Genomic DNA, 12233 nt, shown 5'->3' with positions numbered 1-12233 from the left:
CCCCCCCAAAAAAAAGAATAAGAAAAAAATTATATCTCCATTGTTCATATAACTTTACGCTTAAAGTTTCCCACTTTTTTTATTCGTCATAAACGCAGATACTTTATCAAAGAGTCATACAATACAATTGATGATAATTAAAATGATGAGCTTTATATTTGCACACACGCAAAATGACATTTATTAACTTTTAAACCATCATCACAAACAACTCTTCCGAACATTATAACCAGAGAATAACCATCTCAAATCAAAGCCCTTAAAAAAAACAAACCAATAAACAACAGTAACATCCACAATAAACCTGCAACCAAAAAAAAAAAATCAGAATATAAACAAGGAAATAAAAATAAATGAATAATATATATATAGTAAGAACTAAAAAAGTACGTACTGTTCCAAAAAAGAAGAAGCTTTGAGCCGCCATGGCTAGAGTACCCAAACAAGCAATCGGAAGTGGTGTTGAGCCCAGAAGGACAGTTACAAACGAACGAGTTATACTCTCCAACGTAACCACAAACCCCGAAACTCTTCTCACAAGCGTCGCAGTAGCTCGGAAACTCGTCGTAAACCCCAAACTTGTACTCCAAGGCAACCCCGTACTTCCAGCTCTCCGGGTCGGACTGTCTCCCGCGGAACCCGTAAAACCCCGAGTAAGACCGGCACCGAAGCTTCTCCAAGTCCATCTCGAACGCCGGGCCCAAATCCACCGGAGCGTAGACGCAACACGCGCTCTCGAGCGCGCCGTCGTCGTTTTCGTCCGATGCCGTGACAGTCGCGGCGATGGCGCGGCAAGAGGACAAGAACCCGCAAATCGGGAGGGCTCTCTGGTCGCAGAGACGGGCTTTCACGGTGGCGTTGGAGAGCAGCGGCGAGTTTTCCGGCGAGCATCCGAGGAGAGCGAATAGGGTTTCGTCGTTGAAGGAGAACGGGGCGTCGTAGTCTAGGGAAAATCCTCGACTGGGCTCGCTGCATGAACACGTGGACACGGGACGGAGTCAGAAACTAAATTTATTTGGGCTCAAAATGTCAAAATTAATTTTTTGTAAAAATAAAATTAAAGCAAAAATAATTTCTTAAAGAGGGATAAAAATCCATATTTTTTTTAAATAATAAAATTGCTAATTTTAGTACAAAATTTGAAATAAATGTTATAAGTAAAAGGAACTAGTTAGAAATTTTTGTATGGAGTGTTAAAACTTTAGAGAGGGCAAAATATCAAAATTAAATTATGAGGATTTTTTTAGAGGGCTTAAAATCACATTTAAAATTAGTTTATAATAAATTTCAATTTTTGTACAAAAACTCCTAATTTTTATACATAAATTTAAAATAATAAAAAAAATTAAACATCATTGAAATGAATAACAATTAAAACTTAAAAAGGACTACTTAAATGGTTCGTCCCTAATTACCATGTAGGTCCGTCCCTGCAGGTCGACATGGACGGGTCGGAGAGGTAAATGGTTCGTGTCGGATAGTCGATAGAGGTGACCGGATAAGCGGCTTTCTTGGTGTGAAAGGCTAGGGCTTGGTTTGACGTGTCACATGTTAGATAGGGTTGGAATCTCGGGTCGCCGCAGCCTGGAGCGGTGCCGAACGGGTATTTCAGAGGTATTTGGCCGCAAAAGCGTTGGCAGGATTGTGATGAGGTTTGTGGTGGAGCGAGAAAGAGGATTATTTGGAGAAGAGAGAGAGTGGTTATAATACTAGTACTCATATTGTTGTTATTTCTCTATCTGGGTATATTTTTGGAGATAGGAGTGACTTGAGGTTATCTATATGTGTATGTTTATATAGCTAGGTTCTCAAGTGTGGTAGTGTATTATGTAATCCTATGGAAGGAAAAAAAAAAAGGGAAAATGTTGTAAGAAAATCGGTTTCTTAAATATAATCTCGGAGCATATATATAAATGTTCTTTTCTATGGGCTGTGCGCGTGAATCAAACGCATATAAGTTTTATGAAAGGTAATCTTTAAGAGGTGAAGACATAATTTTTTGTTAGTACGTAGTTTGATTTTATTCTGTTTGTAATCCACTTTTGATCATCTTTGTGTTTCAAATTTTCCTTTTAATTTAAATCATTTTTAAAAAAATTAGCAGAAGTGTTAAGAGATTCTGATAGTTATATATTAATTGTATATAAAATATAGAGACTATAAATAATAACATCCGAGGCACAGTTAGCATAGGACAACAAGCTTTAGTATAGTTTATCAAAATAGCGCATAATAATTTAGAAAAAAAGAAGATCGATATACATCAAAGATAGTAAAAATTAACGCTAGCAAGGTTCTTCTTATTATTGATAAAAAATTCTTATCTATGATGTATCTTTTTTTTTTTCAGGACTTAATGAAATCCTTTATTATAGTATTGTAATTAGAGCAATAATAGAACCAATTTTATTATTATTATTGGAAGCGTACTTAGTGAGTGCCTAAATTCTTTGGAAGTAAATGGAAATGAAATTATAAAACATGTCACCAAAATCATGGACGGCCTCAGGTTCTCCAGAAAAAAGTTGTAGAAAGCTCTATTTTTTTATTCGCCCTTGTATGATAAAATGCCCACTACTAAAGTCTACTATATTATATACCCTCTTATAACCTGCAACCCAAGAAAGTGTAACATTGTACAATCGTTTATGATTTATATAATTGAGTGCCAAATTATGATGAGTACTTGAGTACCAAATTAAAATAATTGATATATAATATATTTTAAAAAAGAGACGCGTAATCTATTTAGACACATAGTTAGCTAAGATTAAACATATAGTTGGCTTTTTTTTTTTTTTTTTTTTTTTTTTTTTTTTTTTTTTTTTTTATCGATTCTACTTATATGTACCCTAGCCCAAACTTGCAAATGATAACATTAATCTCTCTCTCGACTAATGTTGAGTAGTGGGGTGTAATTTATGGCCGACGCTATGAAGATCTTAAGATAAGACACTTTGAAAGAGATTATGGAAAATTTCAAGTTTTTTTTATATACTCCATAGGTGCCAATTTGAGAGAGAGAGACACTCCTGATATACTTTATACTAAAATTTGCACCGATTAAGTGAATGTTTTGCATATATGAAGTGAATTATTATAAATTTGTGTGTTATCTATTTCTAGTTTATTTGATCGTTTAGGGTTATGCCCAAATCCTAACAACTAATACATCTTTCCACATCCGTTGAATTAGGAACCTAAGTGACATGTTTGCGTTAAATATAATAATCCAACTAATACATTTTCAGATTTTTTTTTGGACAACTAAACAGTCATTAGCAAATATTGATTTCACACAAATTAACTAACGTTAATATTCAGGTAATCTTCTCTACTTAGCCAAAGGACAAACAGTACACGGGCATGATTTATTACTAGCAGTGTATTTCAAAACAGACTTTAATGGTTCCAATCTCTTGTAATACAGATGGCCTAGACGATCATGCCAAAGCTGCGAGGATGTATGGCTGACTTGACATGCTGTAGAGGGTATTCCTGCCATGTGCATGATATACAGATCATCAGTCTTCTCACCCTTGCCAATCGTTGTCTTGCACCGAGTATCCTGAATTTCAAAACCATCATCTGTGAATATAACTGCTAGATCTGACTTTGATGTCACTGCACTTACTGAAAGCAGATTAAACTTGAATTCTGGCACAAACAATACATCTCTGAGCAACAAGTCATTAGAAACCGCTATGTTGCCATATTGATGCACCAGAATGGTCGTGTGATTAGGGAGTGTAACACTCAAGCCAGACAGTGGCTTAAGCTCCACAAACATAGAGCTCTGAGCACATATGTGTCTTGAGGCACCAGAATCCATAATCCAAAAAGCACGACTATCATAAGTATATGAAAAAGATCCAGCAAAATGACAAGCACCTGAGCTGTATGTGATCTGATTAATGTCAGTGTTGGAGCTGTTTGTTGAGGTTGAAGCCTTGGTGTTGGAAAGCAAATTCATGAGCTGCTGGTATTGATCTTGTGTGAGCGCCATAGTTGTGTTGTTCTGGTCTGTCTGTGACGAAGTATTACTCTTCGCATCCACACAATTAGCATGGTTTTTGGATTTCTTGCGACCAGGAGGGTATCCGTGGAGCTTATAACACTTGTCAACTGTGTGACCAAGCCACTTGCAGTGAGTACAATATAGCTTGTCTTTCTCCTTTCTGAGTTGCTTCTTTTGCATATCATCATTGACTACCATAGCTACCGCCGATGAAGCTTCTCCTCCACTTTGCTCATATCCAACGCTCATTTGCTTTTCTTCTTGAGACACCAACACAAAGACCTTGTTGATGGTTGGAATCGGATCCATAAGAAGTACCTGACTTCTCGCTCCTCCAAATGTTTCATTCAGCCCTATAAGAAAGCTCATCACATACTCATTTTGGAAGAACTCATTCAGTTTCTTTACTCCTCCACACTTACACGCACCACGAGTACAATTTGGGCGAAAATTGTTCAGTTCTTCCCAAATCGACTTCGATCTCGTAAAGTACATGCCTACAGTCTTCTGATCCTGACAGAGATTTGTAAGTTCACGCTTCAACTGAAAAATTCTCGGTCCATTGGACTGTTGGAATCTCTCGTTCAAGTCGTTCCAAATCTCCGCCGCAGACTCTCCAAACAAGATACTCAATGAGATCTCTTTCGAGACAGAGTTCAACAGCCAGGAAATTACTATGTGATTATTGCGCCTCCATGAATTCAACAATTGCATATCAGATCCATCAGGTTTAGCGATAGTGCCATCGACGAAACCGATTTTGTTCTTCACAGACAAAGCAATCAACATAGATCTATTCCAAGAGGCATAGTTATCTCCGTTCAGCAGCTGAGACAGGAGTATTGTACCTGGATTGTCTGAGTGATGTAGATAGTAGACACTAAGCGGATCATCGATGATCGACCTCTTGCAAGCTTCAGATCCTGGAATCTCCACCGATACGAAGCTCTGTTCTTCCATAATCGCCAGACGAGAAACAGAGAGTTGATAAGTGTGTTACTTCAGAGACTATGAAGCTCAATTATGCTCAACAATAGCGGAATGAGATCTGATACCATATCAAGATGGACCAACGATGAGTGTTTGGGAGAAAACTCACTTCTCAGTGTGAGTAAGCGAGTGTAAAATTCTCATTCTCAACCAAATGAATATACAAGTGACGGTTATATATAGTATAACAAACTTTCACTATCTCAACCAATCTCCTAGTGACACATGTCACATAATAAAAGAATAAAGAATCACTATCTAAAACGATGTCGTATGAACTAAGACTCTAATAATAAGTAATTAACAAAAACAAACAAATTAATAAAGATCATATACCCTTATGATTACTAGCCCACGTTTTTAAAATTACTGGATTAAAGAAGAAAGTGAACGAATTAAAAAAAACGCAAACCAAACAATTAATTTGTAATAAAATATAGAAAAAAACTAGTTCATATCCCAAAATTTTAGCAATAAGCTATTTTTTTTAACTCTCTCTCTCTCTCTCTCTTCACATATTCTTCTTCAAATATCATATTAAAAAATATTTAATACTAAAATGACATAAAAACATATCATAATGATTAATTTCGTATTACATTAAGTAATGGTTAGTTTTAGTGAATAACGATTACTATGCATATTATATTATGTATATAATTTAACATGAATATAAATTAGCGACAATATCTTAAGAGAAATGGATCGAGAAAAAAAATTACCAAATAATGGCCAGATAATATGAACAGGGGCAGAGAAGTGCAATACCAAACAAAAAGAGGCGCTTTCGTACAAATTTGCAATAATGAGATGTTAGTAACAAAATTAATATCAAATCACTGTGATGTTTTGCTAAAAAAGATTGTCAAACGTTGGCTAGAGATCACTTACACAGATTAATCGGTAAGAAATAAAAAGACAATCTCTATATTTCGATAAAATGTCGGGTCAGCTATTTTAGCTAGATTTAAAAATAAAAATAAAAATAAAAAACTTCCAAACATTGGCTAAAAATTGCAATCTAAACATTTTAAGTTTAGCGTAATTTTTCTTTTTCTTAACTACGTGTTAATTTCAATATTTGACTTGGTATTGTCAACTTTTTTGAGCAAAAGACTGCACGCAGATTGACTGGTTCCCAAAATGTTCATTGGACTAATTTTATTTTGTATGGGGGACATTTTAGGAATAATAGACATGTACGTGTTTGATCTATGTTAGCTTCTTTGAATATTCTTTGTGATATATGTTTACTATTTTTACACATATATATTAAGTCAGATTAGGAGCTCTAACCACATGTACTATTTAAATCATTCATTACTATTTATCTTCGACCACACGCCTTAGAGAATATTGACTGTAGAATATAGTATTGAAAGAGCGTGATCTCGTTCGTGTATGACCCGCTCAAACTTACAATTTGTTCGTCAATTCAAAATTCAAGCAAATATTCAACCGTGTAGAAAATATAATAACGTACATATAAGCTCAAGTATTAAAGCTAACTCATACAAACTCTCTAGGTACCTATAAAAGCCCTATCAAGTAATATATCCTTCAAATACTCTCACAGAGAAAAAAAAAAAAAACCCCATAATTCCATTGTTTCCAAATCCCACGCATATACACGATCTTCTTTGCGCTATATTATTCATATATACATATACACAGCTTGAACAACCTAGATATGAGTCACCAAATCAGTGTTGTAGTGCTTGTAGCGACGTTGATCGTCCTCAGTTTCAATAGCTACCCGAGCGAGGGTTGTAGGGTTTTGGTCAACAAAGAAGTCAACGCTGTGTTGCTCTTATCGTCGCTGCAAAAGGGTCAACCTGTTTCGGGGCCGAACCCTAAAAGACCCGCATCGGTCAACGAAAAGGGCTTTGCCGGTCAACGCCGTGTTCCTCCGCCGCCGCCTCGCAGTAGTGGCTCGGACGCTAGGGTTTCAGATCTGCACACCTCTTGATTATACAACTTATTAATCAGCAAAACAGTGTATACAATTAGAATAAACATGAGAGAATTGTTTTCATGGACGTACGTATAGATAATTTATTTGGTTTATTATTTTTTGTTATTTCGTAAAGATTTTTATGCGTAACTACAAATAAATTCCTTATTTTGTTTCGCATTTCGACTACTTCCTGAAAATGCAATTAGTAGTTTAATAAATAACAAAATATAATTAACCAATATAGACGCGCACAAAACACACAAATAGTGACAGAGTTTCTGTCGCGATACATTTTTAGTAAATGGTATTTATTGACATCAGAGTCGTTCGTATTGGTAAAAAAAATGTAACTAAAAATGTTGGGAAAATAACTACATATAAGGAAAAAATTAATTATTTTTATAGTCTGCAAAATCATTGTTCTTCAAAGAATACAACGGGATTGATTCAGAAATTCAAGTAGATACAAATTTTTCACCTAATTTTTTTTTTATCATCGTATATACAAAACAAATGCCATATCTCTCACACATACACACACATACATACATACATACATATATATATATATATATATATGTATATCGCGAAATTCACTTGACATTGCTGTTGCTCGGGACCGAATCAGCACTGGCGGTTATTTTCTTTTGAAACTGGGGCTTGTTCGCTCCGACGAGCTAGTCGATTTGTTTGCCGTCTTGAAGGAAGAAGAATGTCGGAGTTGCTTTGATAACCCACGAAGAACTAAACTCCTGCGATCAGACAAAATAAATAATCACAACTAAGCTCATTCTAAACAAATAAATCTTTTCACTGCATACAGTCGAATGGCTTTAAACCAACAAATGTTCAATCACACACCAAGCCAAAAAATATCGGTTGACATACCAGCAAAGCAATCAAATAAAGCAGTTGCATGCATTTGCATTTTATTGTGATTTTCTTCGAAGTGAACTAATTCTTCCATGGATGGTCTGCAAAATAGCAAATAATCAGGACAATTAATAGATGAATATCACTAGTACAAAAAACAGCATTGGGTGCGACTTTTTTCGCACCTGAAAGTCAATTTTCGCACCCAATGATACCTTTGGGTGCGACTTTTTCGCACCTGAAAGTTCGCACCTAAAGGTCATGGGTGCGAAAAGTCGCACCCGATGGTCATGACTTTTAGGTGCGACTTTTAGGTGCGGTTTTCCGCACCCATATTCGCACCCATAAGTCAGAAAAGAGATGCGAAAAACTCCGCGGGGAGACCATTGGGTGCGACTTGTCGCACCCAAAAGCCTACCCGCCAAACTTTTGGGTGCGACAAGTCGCACCCAATGGTCTTCCCGCCAAACTATTGGGTGCGACAACGTCGCACCCAATAGCATTCCCGCCATAATTTGGCGGGGAATGTTGACCTTTTGGTGCGACTGTTCGCACCCAAAGATCTAGCCGCTGAATTTTTGGATGCGGATATTCGCACCCGATAGTTTTTTTTTTAATTTTTTATTTATTTATTATGCTTATGAATTCTATAATTATAATCAAATAATATGTACTACATAGTTTTAATTAGAAAATTCATTAATTAATATTCATAATAATAATAATAAAAACTAACCATTTGTTGTTCGATTACAATAATTATTATAATGTACGACAAATAATTAAAAAAAATATTCATTCTTTTCCCTTTCCTTTTCCTCGGTTTGTAAACCACTCCTTGAACATTTTACTCCCTCTTCCGCCAAATCTTCCTCCAGAACTGCTGCTACCTCCTCGTCCACTGCCGCTCGTACGCTCTCGCTGGAAATCTGCTGAAGCTGGCGGCGTCGTCTGAGCATCTGCCATTGAAACTGATGGCGGCGTTGTCTGATGCATATGGTGCATCTGAGGCGACGAGTGCATTTGAGGCGACGACGTCGTCTGAGGCATCTGTGGCATCGTGCCGGGCGACATCTGAGGCATCTGTGGCATCGTGCCGGACGACATCTGAGGCAAGGGCGAAAAGGATTATGTGAACGCGAACAGTTGTCGCTGCATTTCCTCCATTTGCTGTTGTTGGGCTCGCCTCATCTCATCCATAGCGAGTTGTTGTGCCGCCACCTGAGCTTGGAGCTCGCCAACCACTGGATCTGGAACGCGGCGCCGCGACGAGCCTGAGCCTGACGACGAGCTTTCGTCCTGAGCCTGAGCAATAGCCCAAGATGATCTCGGGACCGCTGGACCTATTCCAACATACCAATCTTGACGGTTCCCGAGAATTTCTAGCATCGCGTGCTCCTCTGCGTCGTCCTGGTTAAAGAGTACGCCTTGCTCTTCTGCTTGTCGCTGAAGATCCGCCAGTAGAGTAACTATCCGCGCCTTTACACATAAAAAAAATTATTAAAAATTAATTATTATGTAAGTAACGTAATCTTAATTATCACATATGACTTACATGTGCTCGTCTTGCCCAATCTGTCGTCAATTCACCTTTTATATTATGGTGTTTTTGCTCCCACGTCGTTAACGCGGAGCCCAAAGTCCCATCATCCTTACTCTGCAATTGTTATGAAAATATAAGTATTGAATTTATTTCAAATTAAGTATTTCAAAATTAGAATAACTTACGTTCAAATGACGATGAGCCAAGAAAGAAAGAGATCCTTGAGTCGACCTCGTCTTCTTCTTCTTCGAATTCTCCTTGTTGCGATTAGACTTTTTCTGCAAATAATTAATTTTGTCATTATTTAATCTGATAAAGATATTGTGATTTATTAAAATCATACATTACGTACCTTCCAATCGTCAGTTGCAAACTCGTCTACCACCGCCTCCCAATCCTCTTTCTTATATCCCGGTGGTGTTTCCGCCTTAGCGTTTTCTTTGCTCCCACAAAACTCCAACCTGAACTTCTCTGATAGCTTGGACTTCTGGTTGCGTCGCTTGATCTTGGCATTCCGAATGATAGCCTGATCAATCGTATTCTGATAGCAATCCGCAGGCAGATCCTCGCCGGTGTCAGGATCCGTGTACACAAATCTGAACTCGGAATGAAGTGCTCTCAAAATAGCAGCCAACGTCTGGGGCGTCACTTCACTCCAATCACGAGTCGTAGGCGGGATATGTGTTTTCACCAAAGCACCGAGGCGGTTGTTAAATAGTCCAACCTTTTTATTTTCTTTCCTTATCTCTTGATAGAATGTTTGGTTAATTGGGTCCCACTTGACCACCTTCGCACCCGGTACACCCTGTGTTGCTCGCGCCGACGTCGAGCCGGTTGTTGGTCCCCTTGATTTCTTAGGACCTTGGGAATCAGGTTCATGTGACGGACATTGAGAATCCAGTCTCTGTGGCGAATCTTCACCAGAACCTGAAGCGGTCGACATCCTATAAAATGAAAACAACATTTGTAAATTGACATCGTATAAAATAAAACAGCATTTGTGAACATACATCACAAAACAAAAGGGAACAACATCATACAAAAACGTGGGTGACACCACGGATATATTTTATTATAAAACCTCACATATGGCGGAGGAAAACCGTGGTTACATAGATAGTTCTCATTCATCGTCATCACTACCTATATCAACATCAACATCAACATCAACATCTTCTCCCTAAAAAACGATGCATTCCTCATGATCCTCATCGTCTTCCTCACCATCGTCAACGATATTTACTAGCTCAGCATCTTCGATTTCATGTCGATGATTCAGACGATCGATGTTTGACAATTCTATTGTCAACAGAATCGAGGCTGAGGTGGTGGGGTTAACTTCAGGAACGTCCCAAATCCCTCGATGATTGCATTCCTGAACGATTTCCCAGTTACCACCTAAAACAAGATCTTTGATGTAAAAGACTTGTTTCGCCTGAATCGCGAGTATGTACGGCTCCTCTGTAAACCACTGTTTCGCAGTAAAAACACTCGTTTCTCGAGTAGTCTTATCGTTGTGAACTAGTCGCCGAGAATCGTGCTTGTTACCGTACCATATACATTTGAATAATACAACACGACAGTCGTACCTATAATTCAGCACCATGACGTCTTCCATCCGACCGTAGTAAGTGAAATCATCCACAGGCACACATACACCGCTATTTTGAGTGACTCGTTGATTATCGCGACGATGAGTAATGAACTTCACGCCGTTAACAAAGCAGCATGGATATTGATAAGCGACTTGAAGGGAACCCATAGAAAGCGAGTAGATCTCGTCAGACACGTCAGAGCCACTAGCTTTCATTTCAAAAATCTGGTTATTACGAAACAAAATATTGGTTAACACTTGTGTGTTTATAAAAAAAAACGAGTGATTGTGTTATTACCTTGCTCGCAAACCAATCTTTGAATCCCTTTCTATACTCCGCTTCAATATCGCGAACTCCAGATTCGTTCAGGAAATCCAAATGCTCGCTGTTGTTTAAAACATTGCTTAAACAAAATACAACAATGAAATAACTTAGAGAAGCAAGTGGATCGATTACTTACACCAAATACGGATCCACTTCAGGATAGTTGGTATAGATATACCACTCCGCTTTTTCTCTTTGCTCATCGTCTAATACTATCGCGTTCATCATCCCATAAGGCACACACCAAAAACGGAGAGCTCTCGCACCTGAACTTCATCAACTACTTTCTTATCTTCAAGATACCTTGCAATGAACGTTAGAACTTCTTCTACAACATAAGCTTCTGCAATAGAGCCTTCTGGTCTAGCTCTATTTTTGACAAAATGTTTTAACGTCCCAAGGTATTTCTCGAAAGGGTACATCCACCGCATATGCACCGGGCCGCCGTGCAACGCTTCCTCTGGTAGATGCATCGCCACGTGAACCATGATCGTGAAAAAAGCAGGTGGAAATATCATCTCAAGCTTACATAAGATCTCGACGATAGACTCTTGCGCTCTTTCAAGATCTTCGGCTCTTAATGTTCTCGAACTTATCAACTTGAAAAAGTTGCAAAGCTCAGTGATCGTATCATGTATTGGTTGTGGCACAAAAGGACGAATACCAACAGCCAACAATCTTTGCAAGATCACGTGGCAATCATGCGACTTCAAACCTGTGAGCTTCCCATCAGTTGTCACATTTTTTTTAAATTCCCAGCGAGACCATCGGGAAATTTGACAGATTTTAAGTACTCTGTAAATCGCTGTCTCTGCTCAAGGGTTAAAACGTACGACGCTCGCGGTTTGTAATACCCACCCCCATTTGGTTCCAAGTGCAAAACGGTCTTGATGCCCAAGTCCATCAAGTCAAGCCTCGCCTTCTCGGTGTCAT

The 12233-nt window shown here is 38.1% G+C and overlaps 2 protein-coding genes across 2 annotated transcripts; both read right to left on the bottom strand.

Moving 5' to 3' along the window:
* Positions 1–134: 134 nt before the first annotated feature.
* LOC149403144 (Putative membrane lipoprotein) lies at positions 135–1879 on the bottom strand. Its single transcript, XM_089608126.1, has 3 exons — positions 1416–1879; positions 395–969; positions 135–304 (listed from the first exon to the last, which is right to left on the bottom strand). The coding sequence occupies exons 1-3, from the start codon at positions 1718–1720 to the stop codon at positions 246–248; spliced, it is 939 nt and encodes a 312-aa protein (XP_089464252.1). The 5' UTR covers positions 1721–1879; the 3' UTR covers positions 135–245.
* A 5763-nt stretch (positions 1880–7642) lies between these two features.
* LOC149403143 (uncharacterized) lies at positions 7643–10260 on the bottom strand. The gene is made up of 5 exons (XM_089608641.1): positions 10243–10260; positions 9734–9907; positions 9567–9659; positions 9394–9495; positions 7643–7717 (listed from the first exon to the last, which is right to left on the bottom strand). The coding sequence occupies exons 1-5, from the start codon at positions 10258–10260 to the stop codon at positions 7643–7645; spliced, it is 462 nt and encodes a 153-aa protein (XP_089464767.1).
* Positions 10261–12233: the final 1973 nt, after the last annotated feature.

Source organism: Urtica dioica, chromosome 3 (assembly GCF_054948205.1).
Source record: "Urtica dioica subsp. dioica isolate 48M chromosome 3, U.dioica_male_clone48M_v1_H2, whole genome shotgun sequence".
In the NCBI taxonomy this organism is placed as follows: domain Eukaryota; kingdom Viridiplantae; phylum Streptophyta; class Magnoliopsida; order Rosales; family Urticaceae; genus Urtica; species Urtica dioica.
This window is presented reverse-complemented; position numbering and strand designations above follow the sequence as displayed.

Excerpts from the sequence above, each read along its gene's own strand:
- LOC149403144 (XM_089608126.1), bottom strand. The coding sequence starts at position 1,720 with ATGAGTACTAGTATTATAACCACTCTCTCTCTTCTCCAAATAATCCTC. Across the intron at positions 970-1,415 it reads TGCAGGGACGGACCTACATG|CGAGCCCAGTCGAGGATTTT; the intron begins GTAATTAGGGAC and ends GTGTTCATGCAG. Across the intron at positions 305-394 it reads GCTTCTTCTTTTTTGGAACA|GTTTATTGTGGATGTTACTG; the intron begins GTACGTACTTTT and ends TTTTGGTTGCAG.
- LOC149403143 (XM_089608641.1), bottom strand. Across the intron at positions 9,660-9,733 it reads TTGCAACTGACGATTGGAAG|AAAAAGTCTAATCGCAACAA; the intron begins GTACGTAATGTA and ends AATTATTTGCAG. Across the intron at positions 7,718-9,393 it reads ATTGGGCAAGACGAGCACAT|GAGTTTAGTTCTTCGTGGGT; the intron begins GTAAGTCATATG and ends GTCTGATCGCAG.